This window comes from Micromys minutus (genome assembly GCF_963924665.1).
Source record: "Micromys minutus genome assembly, chromosome: 1".
NCBI classification, from domain to species: Eukaryota; Metazoa; Chordata; class Mammalia; order Rodentia; family Muridae; genus Micromys; species Micromys minutus.
In genome coordinates, this window is record NC_137969.1 from 27,389,112 (window position 1) to 27,413,199 (window position 24,088).

Consider the following 24,088-nt stretch of genomic DNA (forward strand, 5'->3'; position numbering starts at 1 on the left):
CAGCATCCAATCTTCATTCTTCCCTCTAAAGTTGGGTGGGCATACCAATGTATAAGCACCAAGTGTGGCCCACTCCTGGCCTGGTTCTGTACTGCCCCATGGGTCAAGAGCAATTTCTACATTTTCAAATGGCTAAAGTAGCTGTTGATGACTAGCCTGTGTGAAGTCCTCAGTTGGATCTCCAGCACTACAAAGATAAACATGGTTAAAACACACAAAATAATACAAATGTTATATTAAGAATCAAATGTTGGGGCTGGAGAGATGGCTCAGCAGTTAAGAGCACTGACTGCTCTACCAGAGGTCTTGAGTTCAATTTCCACCAACCACATGGTAGCTCACAACGATCTGTAATGGGATCTCTTCTGGTGTGTCAGAAGACAACTTCAGTGTACTCATATATATTAAATAAATAAATAAATATTTTAAAAAATCAAATGTCAGGGACTGGAGAGATGACTCAGTACTTAAAAGCCCTAGCTGCTCTTCTAGAAGGCCTAGGTTCGATTCCCAGCTGCTCACAACCATCCCCACCTCGAGTTCCAAGAGATCTGACATACTCTTCAGGCCTCCCTGAGAAGTTGGCATGAACATGATACACAAACATATATGTAGGTAAGACACTTGTACACATAAAATAAATTTAAAAAAGAAAATGCCAATGACTTCTGTTGAAACACGTCTATCCCTGGATGGTCCCCAGCTACTCTGACAGCTGACATCCATAGTATGCACAGAGCCTTCACAGGATAGCAGTAAGACAGGAGAATAGGGAAGAGTAAGGTGCCTAAGGCCTGTACAAAGCCTCATAATATTAGTATATGAAAAAGCAAGCTGGCAAAGTTCAGCTAAAACAAAGATCAACTGAAAGATGCTGATGCTACTAGCCCAAGAACAGAAGCACTCCACAATGCCTGAGAGTAACCAAGGGTTCATTAATATACTGAAATACGCAACCCTGGGTAGAAATCTAAGATATTAATGAGTCACATAACAGATGAAGTTGTATACAGAACTATATGTAACAGGACCTGCCCAGGTACACACATGCCATGGCATGCATGTGGCAGTCAGAAGACAACTTTCAGGAGTCAGTTCTCACCTTCCCAGAGCCAACTTAGGCTGTAAAGCTTGTAAGGTACCCACTGCACCTCTAACATGCCAGCCACTTGACTATGCCTATCACAAGATAATCTGGGTGGTCGTGAGCAGAGGTTAGAGGATAGCCCTTCATGAATCAAGGTGTGCTGTAAAAGTCATACATCAGGGGGTGGGTGTTTAAGAGTCTGAGGCCAGCCTGGTCTACACAGTGAGTTCCAAGCCAACCAAAGCTACATAGTGAGACTCTGAATCAAAAAAAAAATACACACACACACACACACACACACACACACACACACACACACACACACATACCCCATAACAACAAAAAACTAAACAACAACAAAAAGTCACATACCACTTTGTCCTGTGGCAACTGGCTGAAAGGACAAATTCAAAGGAGCTCATTAAGCCATACCCAATTACTTTTTTGTGTCTCCTCTTTTCACTTGCCTTGAGGCTTAGGTTCTGGCAGGATGCTCAGAGACTCAACTATGCAAGCATCTGTCCAGTGGGTTCTGGGCAGTGGCAACGATGCTCTGGTGCATGCTGCTATCTGCTGGTGCGCTCCTGCAGCACGGAAGCTCTGCTTGCTTCTCTCCAGTCTTATCCTTCATTACAGAACATCTCACTGCTCTGCACTTCTATATCGCTTCCTGTGCCACCCATATTCTACCCCCTTCTGCCTTGTCCTTCATGATAACTTCCAGTAGACAGTCCGTCTCTAAGGCAACTGATTGAGCTTCCAATCGCCCGTTTCCAATTTTAACCTGGATGACTGTCTGGAAAAACACAGAGCCATCCGTGCAGGCAAACCTCTTCTCTGATAAACCTAGCTGCCTGGGACGTTTCAAAGCCTCTCATGAGAAGCCTTTTCCCACTGAGGTACAAAAAAATGTGCCTGTAGCAGGGACTTGCTTTCCATTCCCAGCAAAGTAAAAGTAGGACAAGGTCCCTGAAGAGACAGCACTAGCTGGGAGTGAGAAACAAAGAAAAACTGGGGGTTCAAACTAGTGTTTCTAACCCTTAGGTAAGCAACACTCAGCTCACCAGAACCCCAGAGAGTGTGATAAACTGGGACACCCCAATCTGACAAGCCACCTTGAAGATTTGGCAAGCCTCCTAGAGGATTCTACACAATACAGAGGGAGGTATCTTTCTACTCCCGTTACTATGAATGCATAGCTACAGTGCATCCTCAAGAACTGAAATTGTTTGATCACACACTGTTGAAATGGCCTGGCAGGTAGATGTGCTTTCTGGGTATGTCTGGAGATTGGAGTTTGATCCCTGGAACTCACAAGAGAGAACCAACTCCACAAACTTGTCCTCTGACCTCCACAAGTGGGCAGTGATATCTGCATGTACCTGCATGCATGCAAACGTGCGCTCATGTGTACATATGTACACACATACAAATAATAAACTTTAAAATGTAAATAAAGAAATATGTTTGATCCTGAAAACCTAAAGAGGCTAATATCTTACTGTAACGTCTTCTGGTCTCAATATAGCTTGCCTGGTGGGAGGTTTGGCCAAAGGGTGAAAGGATCTCTACTTATTCCTCATTCTGTATACTCCTGACAAAGTGTAGAGGATCTCGGGAGAAAAGAGGAGGTACACGAACAGACCATTTATTAAAACTCTCACCTCTGCCCATTCTGAATGAATACCCTCCCACATCAGGAACCCATTAACTGGGATCATACACTCCAACAGAGACCACAGATGTAGGCTGGTGACAGAAAGCCTCCTTGTAGGGATGAAAACGTAGGAAACCTGTTAACTATGACAGACCAGAGAAGTTGTTCCATGTCTTAGTCACTGTTCTGGTAGTAGTAAGACACCACGACAAAGGTGACTTAGAGTCCAAGCTGGATTTAGGGAGAGTCCACAATGGTGGAGTGTTAGCTGAACACTCACATCCTAAACCACGAGCAGGAGGCAGAGAGCACTAGGGATGCCAGACATTTGGAGCTGCAAAGCCTGCCAGGTGATGTACCTTATCTAACAATAAACTTCTGCTGAGGTGCCTCAGAAAATTACTAACGTGGGTGGGAAATATCCATTATATTTCCAATACTGCTTTGTTTGCTTTCTGTCCTGATTCTTATGTTTATTTGTTCGTTTGTTTTCTGGTCAGCTTGACACAAACTAGAGTTACCTGGAAGAACCCTAGGTTGAGACAATGTCTCCATCTGATTACCTGTAGTCAAGTCTGTGGCAGTATTTTCTTAATATTGACATGAAAGAGCCCAGCCCACTGCAGGTATACCACCCCTAGGCAGGTAGTCCTGACTTGTATAAGCAAACAGGTTGAAGAAACCATGGGGAGCAAGCCAGTAAGTAGCACCCCTCCATGACTTCTGCTTCAGTTCCTTCCTCCTTCCAGTTCCTGCCCTGCTTTTCCTCAGTGGGGAATGTGACCCCAGAATTTTAAGATGAAATGAACCTTTCCCCTGCAAGTTGCTTTTGGTCATGGTGTTTTTATGACAGCAACAGAAAACTAAATCACAGCCTTAAGCAATAATCCTGGATCCCTTACTGAATAAAGGTGTGCATTACCAGGGTTAATAGGAGTGCTCAAAAACCAAAGGAGGTCCTGCTTTCAACCACCTTTGCCAATGCCCAAAATATGGTCCATTAACAAGCATACCACTGGGCATTCTCACCTAAAAGTTAGGAGTTCTTACACCCATAGATTACTTCTACAAATAGACTGTAAAACGGGTATCAGGGTACTTGCCAGCTATACCAGCCACAGCAATGAGCCTGCTAAAGATATGAATCCCTTCTGTTGTTGGCTGATAACTTCTCAGGGTAGACAGAGGCCTACTCCATCCAGACTAAAAGAACCTAAGAATTTATTCTTGATGTCTAATAACTAATGAAAGAAGTTAGTCTCTAAAATAAAACCTGTTCTGAGTCTTCACAGTCTCCTGAATACTTTAAAGAAGAACTGAAGAGATGGCTCAGTGTTAAGAGCACTTGTTACCCTCACAAAGGACCTGAATTCAATTCTCAGAACCCATGAAATGGCTTACAACCATCTGTAACCTCAATTCTAAGGAACCCAACAGGCACACACATGGTGCACATACATGCATGTGAGCAAAGTATTCATACAAAGTAAATAAACAAATCTTTAAAATGTTAAGTATGCCTTAAAGACAATTTTGTTTACATAGGCAACCTTTTTTAAATGTAAAAGTTCTCTCTGAACAAATGAAAGTGTCTTAACTTCCTAAATAAAAAGGTAAGTCCTATTTATAAGTCTACCAGTATCTGTAACCTTATGCTTTTATTAATTACTTGTGGGGATATGTGCAGGTGGGTATCTTTGTTCATGTGAGTGTAGGTGAATGTATACATGTACATATATGTGCATATATGCATGGATGTGTATACAGTGCATGTGAGGGCCGTATTGTTCCTCAGATGTGGTCTACTTTGTTTTTTGACACAGTCTTTCCCTGGGATCTGGAGTTCAATGATTAAGCAGGTTGGGTAGCCAGCGAATGCCATGGATTGTCATGTCTGTGTCTTCCCAGAACCGCCATTACAATGTATGCCGCACCACCCCCACCTTTCTGCATGCATGACAGGAATCAAACTCAGGTGCTCATATTCATTCAGCAGTACCTGACCAACTGGGACATCTCTCTTGCCCTTCATTATATTTTTCATACTGTTGGTATATGTATTCAATGATTCTAACCTCACACTATTTTCCCTTTACTCTATTCCAACGCTGGACTTCTTCTTGAAACTATTCTTTTGCATCTTGCAAAATTCTCAACATATAATTGTCAGTTTATTTTTCCCGAAAAGCCTAAGAGATATATCTCACTCATAAACTCAAAAGTTAAGATGAGGTCAGCTATCCTACAGGGCTTGATGGCTCTTGATATGCTATTGAAAGCTCAGAGGTAAAGCCTACCTAATGTTCAAAGAGAAATGCTGGTTTGGGGTCAACAGGTTAAGACAAGTTCAAAACAGTATGTAAAATATTCTGGGAACAAGCTTCACAAAGATGGCTCTCCTGGGCACATAGCCATGGTTTTCCTGATTATTGCCCTTTGGGGACCTGTGTTGTCTAGTTTGTCAACTTGACACAAGCTAAGTTAATCTGGGAAGAGAAAACTTCAATTAAGGAAATTCCTCCAGTAGACTGACCTATAGGCAGATCATGTGAGAAGTCCCAACTCACTGTGGGTTTAAGAGATAACGATTTCAGCTGGAGAATCCTAATTCTCTCCAGTCCCTCTTACATGACCTGAGCTACCAAGGAAGTATTTATAGAAGCTAGATGGGAATTTTTTCTTATTGTGGGTGTGCACTCCACAGCACACGTGTGGAGAACATACGACAACTCTTGGAGTCGGTCCTTTCTTTCCACCTTCAATGGGTTCCCAGGGTTAAACTAAGTTGCCAGGCTTGCATAGGAAGTACCTTTACCATCTTAGCAGCCACCAGACTGCCATTCTTTAGCTTCCCTAAAAGATTCCTAGAACCATGGATCTCAAGTGGAAAGTGAGGTTCAAAGGGCCTTGTTACAAAGCTTCCATAATTAGAATAAAAAGAAAAGTTGGCAAAGAGGGAGACTGGAATCCTCCCAGCTACCATCACCTAAAACTGACAGGAATCACTAACATAGGCACTCCCGAGTGTCTTGAGGGTAATCTATAGAAAGGTAGTAGATTATCTCCTGAATAACCTATAGTTCAATAGAATACTAAAAAATGTACATCCCTGGGGGGATTTAAGATGCTAATGAGGCACTGTCTTAGTTAATTTTCTATTACTGTGATAAGACACCACAATCCAGGCAACTTAGAGAAGAACGAGTTTATTGGGGCTTATGGTTTCAGTGGGTGAGTCCATGAACATCATGGTGGGATCCATGGCAGCAGACAGACAGGCACAGTGCTGGAACAATAGCCGAGAGCTCAAATCTTGAGACAACATAAAGCAGAAAGCTAACTGGGGATACAGTGAGCTTTTAAAACCTCAAAGCCCACCATGAATGACACACCTCCCCCAACAAGGCCACACCTCCTAATCCTTCCTAAACCATTAACCATTACACCATCTGGGAGCCAGGCGCTCAAATACATGAGCCATTCTCATTCAAACCACCAGACATGGAATGCATAATTAGAATAAAAAGAAAAGTTGCATATGGTAGTAATATAGAAATACAACAAATAGAGCAGCAAAAAAGCTCACAATAAGATACAATATGCCCAACTCTTATTATAGCAGAGACATTTGAAATGTTAAACTTTTTCCCTGCTTGATCCAGCTTTCTCCCTTGGAAGGATACCCACTCTTAATAAATGTTCTTGCTTTACTTGCTACTATCCACATAATCTTTGTTCTGATACATAAAAGCCTAGAACCCCTCCAGAGGTGCCCTCTGAACCTGTCAGGCAGACAGGCCTGGGTGCACAGACCAGCCTCTTCTGTAGGAAATGAAGCAAATGGTTCTCAAAGTGGCTCCTCTATCCCCATTACAATACCCTGTGTAAATCACACTTGGGGGTTTTCTGGGGTGCACAGCTAAAGCAGGTCTGGACTAGAGTTTTTATTGAAATGTAAATACTCTACCACTTCAGAAAGAATCACTTAATTTCTCTACTTTTGTAAACAAAGGATCATTAGTGGCCAAGGCAATGAAAAAATTTTGCTTCCTAACCAAATAAAACTGCCTCAAGTAGCAAGGCAGAGACCATCACGGTGCTTTCTCCGAAGGATGAGAATAGCTATCTTAAAGACCCATGCCTATGATCCTGAAGGAACGTTTGGTAAGCGGAAGCAGGAAGATCAGAAATTCACAGCCAGCCTTAGCTACATAATAAGAGGTCAACCTGGGCTACATGAGAATCTGTCTCAGAGGAAGAAAGGAAGGGAGGGAGAGCTGATAAATATAGAAGTAGCTCAGTGGTACAGTTTATCTAGCCTGCTTGAGGCTCCTGAGCTCACCCCTGGGGGTGGGGGGCAGCGCCACTAACCCAATCAAGAATTCTTTACTCCAACAGTAAAGATGACAGATTTTTACTGATATGGTGTGACTGCTTTATAACATACAGAAATGGTCAGAGGCACCAAGTTCAGAGTCTGTGCTACATTGTGGACACAGATACACTGTGATTACAGCCCCAGAACTTCTTTAGTGGTTCCTTATAGCGTTTCTGAGACCAAGCCTTCCTATGTAGCCCACCCTACCTGGAATTCATGATCCTACTGATTCTCCTCACAACAAACAAGTGCCACCATACCCTGGTGATCAGATAATTCCTTTCTAGGTGGTGAAAGCAAGAGGTGGCAGATGTACAAGAGGGCAGAGGGCCCTCAAGGGAGCTCCACAATCTCCACAGTATAGGTTGCTCGGTAGACCAGTTATTATGGCACATTTAGCCTGAATACATACTTGCAAATTTTCTTCAGTTCCTTCATTTTCTGAGCATTCAGTTGGGATTCTCCTGAAGTTGTGAGCTCCTCTATCAACTGTGAAAGTTTCTGATCCATATCTAGAAACAAGGGACGCGGAGATACCGGGTTAACAATAATACTTCATAGTCTTGGTTTCAGTAACGAAGTTTATGGGGGCCTCCAAATACTGGGGATTAATGGCAAACGCCCTAGGGTGTCTCTGTAGGATGCCTCCCAGGCGAAGGTTAGCTACCACATTCCCACTGGAGGCCATCAAGCCCTTCGATGATAATTAGCTAAGGTTTTAAAGATGAGACTAACTCCAGCAGTCGTAGGTCAGCGGTGTGTGTGACGTTGCCGCAGGTTAAGGGGAAATGTCACTCAAACTGGCCGCACAGGATACTCGCTCTCTGCAAGCGCCAGTCTCTAGACAATTGCGGGGACAACCGATCTGACCGGCTACGACCCTCACTCAGTCCGCCGCACTCGCAGCCTGACCCTCCAGGAGACATAGTACCAACGTTCCGCTCCCCAAGAGACACGGACCACCGGATGCAGAAGTTTGTTTCGCCCGCCCCTTCCGGTGTAGGCAGAGCTGTTACAGGCCTCAGAGGGCGGCGGGCACAAACTCCTAAAGACCCGCGGCGCAGGAGCGGAAGTCACCGCGATGCGCCCGCTCTGGTCCCGTCCCTTTCAGATTTAGGCCTCCAGCCGTCTCCCGCATTTGCCTGGGTGTGGCTCCACTGCGCCGGCGCGAGGACGCGGCAACGCGGTGACGCAACGCGCTTCTAGGGGGCGGGGTACTTGGAGAAGAACTAAGCGCGAGAAAAAGGAGGCGGGAGGGCCCAGCAAGTTCTTAAAGGGGAGGTGGCTTTGGGTCAGGCGTTTGAAACTGAGGTGCAGAAATAAGTTTTGGTCTGGGAATCAGTTTGTTGGCCACCAGGAGGCTCGCGGCCTATGAACAGCCCCCTGCATATCTGCTAAAAAAGCTCAGAAAGGAATCTGGGCGCAAATCCGATTGGGAGGGGTCGGTCCGCCTCCCTGACCGGTTCAGCTATCCACCCCGAGGACAGGCCTTCATGGGAGGCACGGTTGCAAGGCTACCCTGGGGTAGGGGTGATTGCAGTAATTGGGTATGTCAGTTCAGTCTGAACGAAGAATGATTGTGAAAGATATGGCGACTCACAGCTAGAGCTGCTTGCTCCCTTCCCTGCAGCGTCACAGCCGACCTCACGTTGCTTCAGCCCACCGGCCAACTCGTGGAGGCACAAACCTCAGGCACTGCCACCTTAGCTGTCTCACCTTAGCTCTGCCTTTCCGCTATCAGCTTCGCTTCGCTTAGCAAAGGAGAGGCATACACTGGTCTCCCTGTGTTCCCTCTCTCGGGCCACGGTACTCCACCCACAGAGCGGGCATTCAGCCAGTTTGTTACGTCCTACAGTACGGTCTTGATTTTTCTGTACCAGCCTGTTAAAAGCATTGTGTCTACTGCCCCACCCACTTACCCACCCTTCCCTGAATCTGGACCAGTGAACAGTCAATTTGGCTCCCCCCTCCCCCTCATTTGTGTTCAATATGTGAGGATCTAGCAGCCTGGGGGAGGGGGGTGGCTGGAGAGATGGCTCAGCACTTAAGTTCACTTGCTTTTTTTGCAGAGAATCTGGGTTCAATTCAAACCCAACACCCACATGGGAACTGTAGACAACAAATGTAACTCCAGTTCCGAGGGATTGATCCCCATTTCTGGCCTCTTTGGGCACTGTATGCATGTGGTACACATACATCTGTATACACTTATATAGGGAAACACTCATACACACATTTTTTTTTTTTTTCTAAAGAGTTCTTGGGCTGACACAACAATCTATCACTTTTATAGGCTTCAATTTACTTAGATATCCCTCAAGCAGGATTCTCCAGTGTTTGTGTGCATGGTGTATTCTAGCAGTACATCCCTTCCTGTTTCTAATTTTTAAATATTTTATGTACTTTTAACATGCAAGTTATGTGCACCATGCATGTACCTGGTGCCCTAGGTTAGAAAGCACTGAATTCCCAGAAACTTGCCATCAAAGATGGTTATAAGTCACCATATGGGTGCTGGGAACAAGACCTGGGCGGTCCGCAAGAATAAGTGCTGTCCATCACCAACCTCTGTTCCCGGTGCTTTTGGGTGTTATCATAAAGTACAGTTGGCCCCACTACCCACTAAAGCCCGAGTTCTGCTAATTAGAAGGAACCAACAAGCATGTAATAATTCAGTGTGGGATCTTGGATCACCCTGCAAAATCCTCACCTGCAGGCAACACTGACCACCACACCATGCTGCTGAGATTTCCATCTCCTACCTCCACACCTGGAAGAATGATATCCAGTTTTCCTCTAACCTTCCATGAGTACACACACACCTATACACGTACAAATCTGTGGTGGTCTGAGTGAGAATGGCTGTCATAGACTCAAGTTTTAATGCTCAAGTTTAAATGTTCAAGGACCTTGGAAAAGGTGTCTTAGCATTTTACTGATGTGAACAGACACCATGACCAAGGCAACTCCTATAAGGACATTTAATTGGGGCTGGTTTGTTCAGAGGTTCAGTCCATTATCATCCGGCAGGAACATGGCAGCATCCAGGCAGGAATGGTGAAGGTGGAGCTGAGGGTTCGACGTCTTCATCTGAAGGCTGCTAGTGGAAGACTGGCTTCCAGGTTGTTAGGACCAAGGTGTAAAAGCACATGCCAAGTAACACACCTACTCCAACAAGGCCACATCTCCAAATGATGTCATTCTCCTGGGCCAAGCATATTTAAACTATGACAGTGTGTTGCTGGGGGTGAGCCTTGTTTTAAAAGCCTGTAACATCTCTAGTTCACTCTGTCTCATGGTTACCTCAAGATGCAACCTCATAGGCGGTTATTGCTCCAGCACACCTGCCTACTGCTATACCTTCCACCCTGATAGTCAGACTCTAATGCTCTGGAACCATGAACCCTCAAACTAAATGCTTCTATTAAGTTGCCTTCATTGGAATCTTATGGCAATTAAAAAAAAAAAAAGTAACCAAGACTAAAACCCTTCAAGTCAGTATCTTAATTCTGTCGTATTACCTACTTCCTGCCAACTCAGAAGCTAGCATGAAAAGATATCACCTGCGTCTCCTTTCCCATGTGTCCTTCTTCCCTCATGTAGGTAGAAAAGCTCAGCTTCACCTTGCATGTCTTCTCCCCCAAAGCAGAAATCCTGCAACTGCCGCTTCAGCAGAGGGACATGCCAACTTATGCTAGAGAAAGCCAAGGCACCAGCAAACAAAGGATTCCACTTAAGTCCAGCTTCATGAACCAATGGGTTTGTGAACTGCTTACAGGAACATGAAGGCAGCTTCAGTACCAAGAAGTTCCCCATGTAGTTTTTTGTTTTTCAAGACAGGGTTTCTGTGTGTAGCACTTTCGGTCTTGGAACTCCAGGCTGGCCTAGAGCTCACAGGAGAACCACAGGCACAGCCTTCCCCAGTGCCGCCATTAAAAGTATGTGCCACTTCCTCGGTTACAAGCAGCTGGAACTCTCCTACTCCCTCATCGGTTTACCCTGTAGAACCTTCCCTTTCCCTCAGAGGATGTTAATACGTGTAATCACACGAATGTCATGTCAGGTAATGGCATAACAGTCAAACTCAACCCAAAGAACTGCTACACTGCAATAAAGTTTTAAAAAAAGTGCTGGGTCATTCCGCTGCCGCCTATCATTGGTACCACGGCAGAAGAGGAAGGCCCCAGACAGGCTGTGGCTCCAGAATGATAGAGGGCTCAACTGGTCCTCAGTCACAGAGAGCCCAAAATAGGGCACAAGGTGCTCCAGAGAGCACTGGGAAGCAGTGGGTACCCCCACCAATCTGAACTGGGTTGTGTGTGTTTGGCTACACTGGCAGAACTAGGTGATGTGACCAATGCAGCTCCCACAGAGGAGGAATGGGATATATAGTTAAGGAAGGGCCGTGTGGGTAAGGGGAATCGAATACTCAGAACACCTGCTTGGCACTGTATACGGCTTGAACCCCTGCCTCCAACAGTGATCCCTAAGATCCCAAGAACAGAGACTATAAGAACAGCTACTATGATCCAGTTTGGCCCTCCAAACAAGCCTGCAATGCTCCAGCTGAGGGTGGGCACTGGCTAGATCAGCAGAGGCCAACTGTTACTTTAGTACTCTAGGTATTTATGCCCTCTTTCCTCAGAAAAGTCTTTGGCAGTTAGCAGACAATGTTTTGTATACTGGGCCAAAATAGGCGTGCTGAATGCCCTTCACTGTAGTGACAGACAAGCTCGGGTCCCACAGAGGTGCTGCATGGCCTACTGGTTGGCAGGGTTTTAGCAAGAGACCTGAGGTCTTACAAACACCTCACACAAAGATGAGAAATAGAAAGCTATTTTATTAACACGCTTTACATTTACAGTTCATTAGCTAATCAACATCAACATGCAAAAATAAGCGCTAGATACAAACCTCTACAATATGGTTGTGTGAATTCCAATGGTTCATTTGTTTTGAAAACCCGTCAGTACTTATTGTAGCTGAACTACCAGTTTCTGTAATGAAAAGCATGTACACTCTAGGACTACGGAACCACCTGGCAAGGCCTCTGCAGAAACTCAGTCCAGTGGCTTTCCCGTGAATACATTCTCAAAGCAGGAGATAAGGCGGTGCTGGAAGGTGAGCTATTGAACCTGTGCACAGACACAGCCCCAGACACCCTGGCCATGCGGGCAGAGCCTCCTCAAGTGCGTGTGGTGCATGGTGCTTTGGCAGCAGCTAGACAGTGAAGTCAGGAAAGGCCTCGGCACCATGTCACAAGTCACTGCAGCCAACCTGGTATGACCAGCACCTTGCCCAGGCTGTGACCAACAGGAGTTGGCAAAGGACCAGCCTGCTCCTCAAGCTCCCGAGTCCCATCACTAGCAAAAGGAAGGAAACGGAGAAACACGGGGAAATAACCGATGAACCAATTCCTACTTCTGAGATGCTCTGGATTTCCTGGGTGTTCAGGTCACACTGTAGAGAAAGTTTCCTTAGAGAGGTGCAAGGACTTGCAGAGGCATCAGTCGACTTACGTTACAAAATCCTACCAATCAAACGCTGTTCTCAAGCACAGACTTATTAAATCTCACTTCCTCTTTCTAAGAGTATTTGTCGTTGCTCACTGATCTTTGGTCGCAAGAAACAAATGCCGAGGCAGGCTGGGTCTGGGTCAGGGGTCAGGGCAGGAGGGCATGGCTCCCACCCACCACAGCCTCTGGCCGAGGGCGCGCACATGGCAGCGCAGGGCCTACATGATGTACACTTTCTCGGCTTGGGAGAAGTGGAAGACTTCTTTGGTTCTTGGGCAAACAACTTTATCATCTTGACGAATAGAAAGCAGAGACTGGAAAACAAGACCAGAGTTATGCATTAAAATGAGAAAATCCCATGCAAATTAAGACCTGAATTAAGGTTCATTCCATAAACTAAGCTACTGCAGAATAAATCATCTAATATTTACTTATGAGTATTCTGCCTATATGTATGTACATGTGTGCCTGATGCCTGTGAAAGTCAGAAAAGGATGTCAGATCCCATGGAATCTGTTACTCCTGGAACTAGACAGTTGCAGATGGTTGTGAGCTACCATTCGGATATGTGAAACCAAACCCAGGTCCTCTGCAAGAGCAGCAATTGCTCATAACCATGAAACCATCTCTTCAGCCTCAAGCCATCTAATCTTACAAAGTCACTTCTTGAAGGCATACCTGTCAAAGAAGCCTGAGGCTGTTCACATGTGGCACCCCCAATACTCCTGGAGCCCTGACCCTCACACGGCTGCCCTGCACAGCCCACAGCCCCGAATACTTGGGTCCTCACATTGTAGCCATAGACATAGCCATTAGGCAGCATCATGGGTGGGTTGTTCTCATTCATCACGTCACCAGAGATCTTGCAGACCAGACGGGAGTTGGCACAGTGAGCCATGGGCAGGGGCTGCGCCAGTTTGTTCAGAGAGCGGCTGCACACAGGGCAGTCGGGGCTCTTGGAGCTGCCATCCTCCTTGTAGCATTGTCTGTACACAGGCTAAGGAAAGGCTGTACCAACAGGACCAGCAGCAAGGTGGGCATGCTGTGAATATTACCCTCTAGCCACAGAGCATCTTATAACCATTGACCATAGGGACACAATGCAGAAAACAAACAGGGCTAACATCCAAGTTAAAAGAATGCCATAATCACTCAATATCAATGTTCACAGAGAACTGACTCAAGACAAGCCACTGGGACTGCTACCCAGAGGTACAACAGCACACATGCTGGCACACTCACACTCAACCAAGTTTCTTAGAGAGCAGGCAAAAGTGTAAGACAGGGATGTTCTGGTGGACTGCCAGAAGGTGGCAGGAAAGCACACGCTTACTCTCTAATCCACCAGAGATCGTGAAAAGGATGGTCCTCGAGCCTCAGCTAGGAGCACAGCACAGCAGGTACCAGCTGTGATACCAGGAAGTCACTGTGGGACAGTCATACAGAATGGGTTTAGCTACATGAAGCAATCAGGCCAAGTACACAAGGGACAGGTTCAGTCAGAGGTTCAGTCATACAAGGGAGAGTCACCCTCGGTGGTGGGGTCAGACCCACAAGAGGTTAGTCTGAGTTCTGACTATAGGAACTATACAAGGGATGGGAGTCAAACATATGAACAAGGATCAACCACACGAGGGACAAGATCAGTCACATCGAAGAAGAACATCTACCATGGAGAGTGCAAGTGGGAAGGGGTTGGAAGACTGGGGAGTGTCCATCACAGGAAGGAGTAGGTCAGCCATGCAATGGGAAGTCATACAAGGGATGGGCAAGTCACCTTCAAGGCATAGTAGGCCAAATATAAACAAGGAGGCGTCAACCTTTGTCTTTCCTGCAGAGGGAGGCTGGCTCCTTTTTGGAGCCATGACCATTATGAGTCAAGCTGAGAAGACAAACTGAGGGCTCATGTCTCAAGGACTCTTGGGAAGCCAGTATCAGATACACAGCAATGTTTGAAATGGAAAAGCCACAGAGGACACACAGACAAAACAAAGACCAGGCTGTTGGGTGGGTCCCAGGCCCTTTCAACCTCCACCCCAGAGGATAAGGTAGTACAAGGAGGATACGGTGTCTTTATTGCCGAGAGCCCAGCCTGCAGCGTGAGGGTGAAGACGGAGCTGTTTCCTAGCTGGTGCAGCCGGTAGTTGTCATATCGAAACTGTTGGATCAGCATTCGCCACCGGGCTGGGTCCAGGAGGTCCTGAAAGACAATGTAGAGGTGCTGGGACCCTCCCCTGGCAGTTACTAGGAGGCCCAACCAGTAGAGATGCCCCAACAGCCATACAAGACACCTGCTGGTTTAATGTTCCAGAACACTCCCTGGTGTGTATCCTGTGGTCTTCAAACAATGGAACAGAATTTCAGAGAATTAAAGCTGAAAGGTCACTCCAGAGAAGAAATGCTAGACTGATAATAACAGAAAACCTCAGCTCAGAACTCTCCCTGGTTATGTGACTTAGACAGATACAGTATGCACCTGTACAAAAGCAAAGAGATAAAAAAGTTTCCACATCATTAGGGTAACAACACAGTTAACCTCCTCTTTTTTTATAAACACAATGTTCAGTATTACTTCTACAGAAGCAGTCAATGGAGAACTGCCCAGTTTGAGAAGCTCTAATAGAAGGGACAGCACCAGCCTTTAAGGCCCTTCTCCTGGGGCTTGACCACCACTTTCCTCTGAAGGAAGCTTCCTCTCTGCCTCACTCACTAGTACCCTGGTTCTTACCTCCTTAATTTATCAAAGGCATTCTTTCAGTTCTTTTAGCTCTCTGTACCCTAAATTTCCTGTCTGCCCCTAAGACCCCTAAGGTTTCTGGTGTCACCTTGGTTTTTCTCTTTCGGGTCACCAAAAATCTGTCACTCACAGGACATGACAGACTAAGCCTGTTACCCTGCTAGCTTTGACGCCATGAGTAGCCTTTCTCCTTGTGCTCACTGGTGGGTGGGACAGCAGGTTTAAATACCATGTACCTATCTAAGTACCATGTACCCATACCTGCGGCAATCCTCCCTGGACCAAACGGCCTTACATCTGAGAGATGGTTCATCTTCTAATTTGGATGCCTCAGGCCCAAACCAAATCTCCAATGTAGTGAAGAGAAACTTATGTCATTAATTTAAAATATTTCTGACACTCCCTGACCTGATGACATTTCAGTACACGATGTCCCACATCCCAAAGTTATATGGGTTTACTAGAGCCCAGAACAAATCTATCGGTATTAACTGGATTCTCTGTAAGAGGAACACATAGCTCGTCTCTGCTAGCTACTAGAGTTAGGCCACCATGGATAAGGCTTATAGGGCAGATACAAAGGCCTTTGACAGAGACCGGTTTCAAGGTTCAGGGAAGAAAGTATGTAACTATATGAGCAAAATGTGTAGTTAATGGTCTTGTCTTGATGAGGCTATATACTGAGCAAAGGTAAAAGCCATACACTGCTTGGGGCCAGGAAGAGATTCCCCAAACTGGGGCTGAGGTTTGTGCAAAGCTGTCTGAGCAATGGAGCATGACCATATCCTCTCCCAGAACCTCTTCTACCACAGGCCAGGGAACAGGGGGCTGAATGCAACAGACCTGCACCAAGGAAAGAGACCAGGAGCAGCCAAGGAAGAGCAACGTCACCACCATGACCCTCTAGTGCTCTCTACACCTACATGAACTTATAGAAAAAGCAAAAAGGCCAAGGCTGCTGACATGACAGATAGACTACAGGAGAGAACACCAAGGAGGGATGGCAGGATGTGGAGACCCAGAGCCTTCCACATTGAAGCCTCCTGACCTGTGCCTCAAAGTTCTCACAAGCTAGACTGGAATAAAGTGAGAGAAGCACAGGTGAGCATAGCGGTAAGGTTTGAAGAAATGGTAGCAGATGGGCCCCAGGAGCTGGCCAGCACTCTCTAGCCTGCCCACAGTACTCCTGACTCCAAGGACCAGCAGAAGCAGATGAAGAGGAACATTACCTTGTATGGGGAGATGTGTGTGTCTGGTGGGAAGGCCAACATGCCCATGACCTGGCGCACCTCATCCAGCTGGCTCCCTTCAGCCTGACTGAAGTGCTTTCTCGCATGTCTAAAAAACAACATTTTGGCACATTGAGGTTTATAGTCCCAATTTTTAAATAATTAATTCAGGTCAGAAGACAACTTGTGAAGAATTTTAAGTTTCATTCTACCTTGTAGGTCCGAGAGGTTAAACTCAGGTCATCAGGCTTGGAGGCAAGTACTTTTTTACCTGTTGCTGAACCAAGTCTCTAATGTCCAAATCTCCAATTGTAAGGATCTGGACTAACAGGTCCTTCAGAGTCTGACACAAAGGAATCCCATCCCAGAAGAGGATGGGGATGAAGGCGTGGGGGGGGGGGGGGGTGTCAAGATATCAGGAGATGGGTTCACTTAGGGCTAGAATTACTGTTTGAGCTCTTGAGTGATCCCTTCATGCCCAGGGACTTTTCTAGTCCAGCATTTTCAATTGAAAGTTGTTCAAGGTAACTCGGGCCCACAAATAGAATACAAGCTTGTCTGACTCACTCATTATGGATAAGCAAACACACACACACTGTGGTCTTTCACGTTGTGATACATATTGCTGGCTCCTGACTAGCTTGGAAGGACTGGGCAGCCAGGAGGAAGAACACTGAATTCTCCTCTGCTGGCCATTAGCCATGAGGGCCTTAGGTTTTGTATCTTTCCACAAGGCTTCATCCACTATCATATCCTCTAGACCCTGAGTCCCTGCTGTAGAACCAGACCATCTAACCAGTGGCCAGTGACACAGCAGAATCCATGGAACCAAGTCCCCATGGAGATCAGTTTTTTTTCCTGTTTAAGTCAGGAAAAAAAGAGCTAGAAGGTCCTAGGAACCTGTGGCAGCCTTGGGGTGAGTAATGTCTACGCATTCTTAAATAGAAATTAAAGCTGGTAGAAGATGTCACCAAACAGTCCCCAGGGAGCAGCAAGATGGCCACAAAGCCAGAGAAGTGGGAGGCATGTGCAGGGTTCGGACACAGCCAGCTGGTTCATGTAGCTTTCCATTCAGCAGACAGGTCTAAGGAATCTGACATCCAAATCCCAAGGGCTACAGGTTGTCAGCCTATGGCACCATCTGAGGCACCAGGAGGTTCAGGAAGCAGAGCCTACTGGAATGAGTTCGGTCACTGGGTGTGTTCCTAAAGGAATGGTGGTTCCCTGACCGCTGTGAACGGGGTGCTTCATGATCCACTTCTGCCGTCATGTTCTGCTTATCACAGTGACCATGGACAGAAAACACAAGCCAAAATGAGCCTGTTTGTTTGACAGTGTTTGCCTGAGGTATTCATCACAGTGGTAAAACTGACAACTGGCATACAGTGATGTCAACTGTCTCTTTGAATACCAGAGTGTGAGACATCCAGAGACTAATATACCTGAACCAGCCAGCCAGCCCTTAAAGTCCTGAGGAGAGTGATAGTCCCTGTAACACTGTGGAGATACAGGTCAAGGCTTGGGCATCAGGCACAGTGCCCCTTCCAAATCTTAGCTGTTCGGGAGACTGAGGAAGGGACTGCTTAAGCTCAAGAGTATGAACTCACTGTGACCCTATTTTTTTGTCTTTCTTCCTTCCCTTCTTCCTTTTTTAATGGGAGGAACTTGCAATGTAGATCAGGCTATCCCCAACCTCACAGGGATCCACTTGCCTCTGCCTTCTATGTGCTAGGATTAGAAACATATACCACTACTCCTGGTATGACCAAAGTCTTAAAAAAATGAGAGGGAAATCAACTCAGTGATAGAGCACTTGTCCATCATGCTCCAGGCCTAGAAAGAAAGGGGAATCAAAGGAGGGCATTCACACATGTAGGTAGTTCATGCTCTCCTACTCACATAGGCATGAGGCAAGGTGAAGTGAGGTCTGCAGCCAGCTCTAGCATACCCTGCCCTCACCCTCCGATGCTCCTAAGGAATAGCAGTCCTGGGTTTACTTAAAAGCTAAGCATGGGCTAGGCCTGCAGGACTCTGCTTCGCACGGAGGCTTCTCTGGTGAGATATGTCACTGCTGAGTCTCAGCCATCACAGACACCATCTGAAGACTCCTTCAGTGCCTACAGTGGGAAATGTTACCAGCTCAGCACATATCCAGAGTCATGTTTTTACTGGTCTACCACATGAAGTCCCCTGCTCATCAGACAGTTTCATGTGGCAGTTTAAACACTAATAGCCATCAAGTGGGCTAGACTGGCATCCAACCACCCATGTAAACCTGTGGGATCAGGGATCTGCATCCCATTCTTCCCACTTGGGAAACAGTTTCAACTTTAAGTAAGAAGCATACTCCAAGGGAAACTGAACTGGTCAGTTCAAAGTTTCTTGGTCTGATGTTTTCTTCATGACCATCTGTTCACACTCCAGGACTAAGTGGACAAGAGCCTCTGCAAAACTGGAATTGAAGAACCCCAACTACAGAAGTTACTGCTCCAGCTTTGACATACATTGACTAGACACCTGGTGGACACCAGGAAAACTTTACAAAGCTGACTAAAGGCAAGTGGGTTAGGAGAAGAAGTGGAAACTGGTACATGGTATTCCCTGTGACATTCCAATCAAATAAGGGTAAGCAGGAATATCTGCTGGCCTTTCCACTGCAAGAGACCCAGTACAGACCTGACAGGTAGAGGCCATATGGGCAGACAGCCACTTTTCTCTGTACCCTAGGGCAGAAATAGACTTCAGAAGCTCAGATATACTTGCAGAAAGCCCACAGGTATTCTAATGCGAGCATGCTCTCAAATGCCCATGTAAAAAACATAGGGTTTACATGGGTGGTTGGATGCCAGCCTAGCCCACTTGACAGCTATTAGGGTCTAGGGTGTCACATGAAATTGTCTCATGAGCAGGGGATCTCGACCTAATCTCTGGTTTGGGAACACAGAAATTTAGTGGGCATGCAAAATTGAGGCAATCAGACTGGAAGTACTCAACGTATGTTTCCCTCTTCAGCACTCCAGCCATGAGTGTGGGAAAAGGCAATGGCACTGAGTGTCCCGTCTTACCATAAAAACCTTGTATATGGCATATCTTACCTCACAGCATCCAGACGCTTGTTCTGCCGGACAAGTTCAATGAACTCCTGAATCCTGAGGCTGAACTCTAAGCAGCTCTGAGGGTAAAGACAGATAAAGAGAAGGTGCCACCTGTCAGCATGGCTTAGGCACCTGGACACCAGGATCCACAGGCCTCACAAACTCTACCATTGAGCTCAGTGTGCTTGAAGGAAGCATTACTACCAGAGCCTCTATTCTGACAGAAGAGGCAGAGGTCCTCTTCTGGGAGGGCCAATGCATTATGCAGATGGCAAGCCCAGTCCCCTAAGGCAGCCATGCTGTACCCAAATGGGCAGCAGACAGGGACTGTCATCTGCTCCCAGAGTTCATGGGGTAAGAGAAGTGACTGTATAAGGAAACCCTGCCTAGAGGGCAGAGGTCTTCCAGGTCCCATAGGCTACAAATGCTACAAAGCACTATTTCTCTAAACATACTTCCTCTAGCTGGCATAGAGGTACACATCTTTAATCATAGCACTCAGGAGGCAGAGCCTTGTGATCGCAAGGCCAGCCTGGTCTACAGAGTGAGTAGTTAGTTCCAGGGAAGCCATGGCTATGTAAAGAGGACTTGTTTAAAAAAAAAAAGTTTCCTCCCTACCATGACCACCAGGCTTCCACTCAGCACATGCCATGACTGTCCTGTAACTGCCTGAGCTGCTGACTGCTCAGGGTCCTGCGAATGGCAGAAGCTCAGAGATTTGCAGTTGTAAGATCTAAGGTCAGCACTGAAGTAACTCTTGAGGATAATACAAGGTGCACTGGTAGACGCAGTTTATACAGAAGCCCAGAGTTGAGCTAACTCTGAAACCAGTGCTACAATCCACTGCAGGCACAAGTTTCTTAAGGAAGCTAGCAGGCAGAAAGAGAAACTACTACTACCTCACACAGAAAGCCTGTCTGTGCAACTAATAATCAGGTATGAGGCAGCAGAGCACTTGCCCAGCACATACAAAACCACCAATAAATCTAGCCCCTAGAAGGCCAGAGGCAAGGCCTCAGTAAATTTGAAGCTAGCCTGGCCAATGCCTCCTGTAAGCCACTCAAAACCTTCAGCACATAAAATACTTACTGCCAGAAACAGGAATGTGGACACAGAAGCTGGTCTAAGACATTATCATGTCACTGACTGCACATAAGATGAAAATTCAATTCTCCAGTGCCACATCCTTTTCCACCTTTCCCTGCCTTTATGTAGCCAACGCCCATGTTCCATTTCAATGTAACCCCAGCAGAACACACTCCACACAACTACACAAGACAGATGCTTTGACACTGTGTTCCACCACCATGTAACCATACCTACTTTGCCCTGTATGGGGACAAGCAGATGAAGGAGAATGCCCACTCCCTTGATCCCTGCACTGAGGAAGAAAGCAAAGCAGGCTGGAAGCACAGCGCATTCCAAACCAGAGCTGGAACTGTAATGACTGAGTGGTGGGTGGCAGGCTTGAAATGATCAGGAAAAGACAGGCTATCCCAAGGCTCCCCAGGGCCAGTCTAGCCCCACTGGCGTGGGGAGAGGTGCTGTTCACTTTAAAGCCAGAGCAGCAGGAGCCCTGTAAGTTGCAGAGTAATGCTGCTCCTTCTATAGCTGGTGGGCACCAGTGGGATGTTTAAAAAACAGTTAATTTTCAAATACCTCACCAATACAGAGAGAGGCCTATTAGTCATGCAAAGCAGCTCTCCAAACCTGAATCTAGAACACCAAGTAATATAGTGGGATGGCTAGCCACCCTGTTCACTCTACAGCAGCCAAGCCTCCAAATTTACCACTCTGTGTGACTCCCAGACACAAGGCCTCTTTAGTGCTCTGCCAAGTCTAGAGTTCCAAGCTAAATTACAGATCATCTCTTCGTGCCCTGTTACATGGTCCTCCCAATTCAGTGAAACTGAGTCTGAGCTGCTTCTCTTCCCATCCAATCAGTGTCTGATCTGTGGGACCTTAGTGCAGTGTGGCTCTCCACTACCCTGATGGAGAGGAGAGCATTCGTGCATGTGCACATTCCAATTACAGAGACAGTTGTGATGGGCAAACCTGTCACTAGGTACCGTCGGTGTTTCTGTTCAGCTACTAACATTCCCTTCTATCTGACTTCTTAGACACCAAAGCAATGCTCACCCTCTCTCTTAGCATTCATTCAGCACCTCATTCTCAGGCTTTGCTTACCCAAATGTCTATCCCTGACCCACACGAAACCCCTACAGTAAATTCAGCAAGCTTGTAGACATGCTCCCTAAAGAGGTCAAAGCTTAGAAAGCACTCATGGGAGAGTTCCTTCTCTGGAACTGAGGAGGCCAGACTTACGTATCAATTCTGCCTTTCCCTTTAGGAGTTCCATACCAGGATCCTTTCTCTAAGGGAGCCCTGAGTGGCAGAGTGGCATTCTTGGCTGGTGACTATACGCACCCCAACAAGCTCAACCAGATGGGTTAAAGTAACACAAGAAACAGTTCCTCTGTTAAAGGCAGGGCTATTAATTAAAGCTAACACACTTCTGCTACAAAGCAGAGAGCAGGTTTAAGTTCTGTGGTTCTGTATTTTACAAAGTGTATATACAGTAGACAATATGGCCCAGAGTTCAGAGCGCTTACCTGAGTGGGGAATCCACAGGCTGCCTCAACTTTAAGTGCAGTGGGAGTGAACATGCTATTCATGTAACAGGGGCTCCATACTTCACTACTGGCTACTCCTAAGGAAGCACCATCGTCCAAACATCCTGAACCCCACCCCAAACTCAACTCTGCCTCACAAACTAAAACCAACCCAGAATTCCACAAGCAGGTGAAGCCACGGTGGTCCTGGGTAGGGGACACAGCTTCCACCAAATCTTGGCCTCTCCTCCAATAGAGACCCATCCATTCCCACCAGGAACCCAGCCCAGAAAGCTCACACACCTTCATCTTCCGGAGTCGGGACTTGTTATCATGGCACCAGGCAAGGCAGGTGGCTGTCTCACGCCTCTCCAAGGACTCCTCCACTTCTTTGGCTGTCAGGAACATCTCGATATTCACAAGGTCCTTAGAGGAAGGGGCAGCTCAGGTCACAACATGCCTGTGGCCTACAAGCAGGGGCAACTGGTTTCTACCCTCTTCACCCCAGCCTCCCACCCTGGGTTTAGGCTCAGCCGTAGCGCACCGCTACATCTTGTTCAACCTGTCTAGGGCACTGCTCATAGACAAGTACCCAGGCAATAAAAGTGGTCCGTGAGGACTGGGAAGCTTACATATGGCAGATGTCCACTGGTTAGGGGACCATAACCATCTGTAGTAAAGGCCAACAAGGAACATAAGCACTACACACACTTGGACTAGCTCCCAGCAGGGGTTCAGACTCTCTATGGTTAATCTCATCCACCACTGATGAGATTTAGAATCACCATGAAAATTAATCTCTGCACTTATCTATAAGGAATTATGTAGACTAGCTAAACTGAGGTGGGCAAATTCATCTTAAAATGTAGTTTGTACCATTCTAAAGGCTGCAAGTCTCAAGACTAAAAAGAGAGAAAGCAAGCTGAGTCCTATTAATCACCTTTATTTCCTGACTGTGTATACACATAACGAGCTGCCTCCTGCTTCTGCTGCCACACCGCCTCTGGCAGGATGGACTATCTCCTGGACAGTTAACCATTCCTTCACCAACCTGCTTTTGTCAGGTATTTTGTTGTAGCAACAAAATTAGCTAACACCCTTACAAGGCCCCCATCATAGGGTACAACCTCCTCCAAGTCCTAGCAAGGTGTACAAGGCCTGCACAGTCTATATGCTAATGCTTTGCTTTGTCTATTCTGAACACATTTGAAAGTCTCTGTGTGTGTGAGAGAGAGAGAGAAGGGGGGAAGGGGGGGGAGAGAGAGACAAAGACAGATCATCTGCTGGGCTGAGCTCTGGAGAATTCACCAGGGCCCCTCTACATCAAAGGATCCACAAAGATTAGCAGGAATGAGGGTCTGGGCCAATGAGATGTTGACACATATGCACATTACAGGAAAAGCAGGAAAGCTTCCCGAAGAAAATGGAAATGTCTTCAAATTAAAAAAAAAAACAAAAAACCACACTGATTTATATATTAATGGGTAGACAAATGGAGGACAACTTGCAAGAGTCAGTTCTCTCTTTTCACCATGTAGTTAGTTCACAGAGATCAAAATCAGTTAGGTTTTGGCAACAAGTGTCTTAACCTGCTGGACCATCTCGCCAGCCTGAAAACATAATTTCAATAGCAAAATTTCTTTCTGAGATGTACTCTTTAACAAAAACACATTCATAAATGACAGTTTCTCGACTAACAAAGAGAATACCAGCACAAAACAACTGGTCATTTCTAGCTGAGCCATGTGCAGTATGCTCTGGTCAGGACCTACAGAGA

The 24,088-nt window shown here is 46.4% G+C and overlaps 2 protein-coding genes across 4 annotated transcripts in view; both read right to left on the minus strand.

The window, feature by feature from the left end:
• Nucleotides 1-8,252, minus strand: part of UVSSA (UV stimulated scaffold protein A) — a 40,309-nt gene extending 32,057 nt beyond the window's left edge. Inside the window, exons 1-2 of one of the 3 annotated variants that reach the window (XM_080916497.1) lie at nucleotides 8,083-8,252; nucleotides 7,535-7,634 (exon numbers count right to left, since the gene is read on the minus strand). In XM_080916497.1, the coding sequence (XP_080772623.1) occupies nucleotides 7,535-7,632 (98 nt within the window). In that variant the 5' untranslated portion in view covers nucleotides 7,633-7,634; nucleotides 8,083-8,252. Of the gene's footprint in view, nucleotides 1-7,534; nucleotides 7,635-7,857 lie in introns of all 3 variants that reach the window. The other 2 variants (XM_080916495.1, XM_080916496.1) reach the window with 2 other exon arrangements.
• Nucleotides 8,253-11,942: 3,690 nt separating this feature from the next.
• MAEA (macrophage erythroblast attacher, E3 ubiquitin ligase) overlaps nucleotides 11,943-24,088 on the minus strand; it is a 34,647-nt gene continuing 22,501 nt past the window's right edge. The window contains exons 4-9 of the mRNA XM_080933367.1: nucleotides 22,615-22,737; nucleotides 19,700-19,776; nucleotides 16,605-16,713; nucleotides 14,705-14,838; nucleotides 13,429-13,624; nucleotides 11,943-12,952 (exon numbers count right to left, since the gene is read on the minus strand). Of these exons, the coding sequence (XP_080789493.1) occupies nucleotides 12,857-12,952; nucleotides 13,429-13,624; nucleotides 14,705-14,838; nucleotides 16,605-16,713; nucleotides 19,700-19,776; nucleotides 22,615-22,737 (735 nt within the window). The 3' untranslated portion in view covers nucleotides 11,943-12,856. The remainder of the gene's footprint in view (nucleotides 12,953-13,428; nucleotides 13,625-14,704; nucleotides 14,839-16,604; nucleotides 16,714-19,699; nucleotides 19,777-22,614; nucleotides 22,738-24,088) is intronic.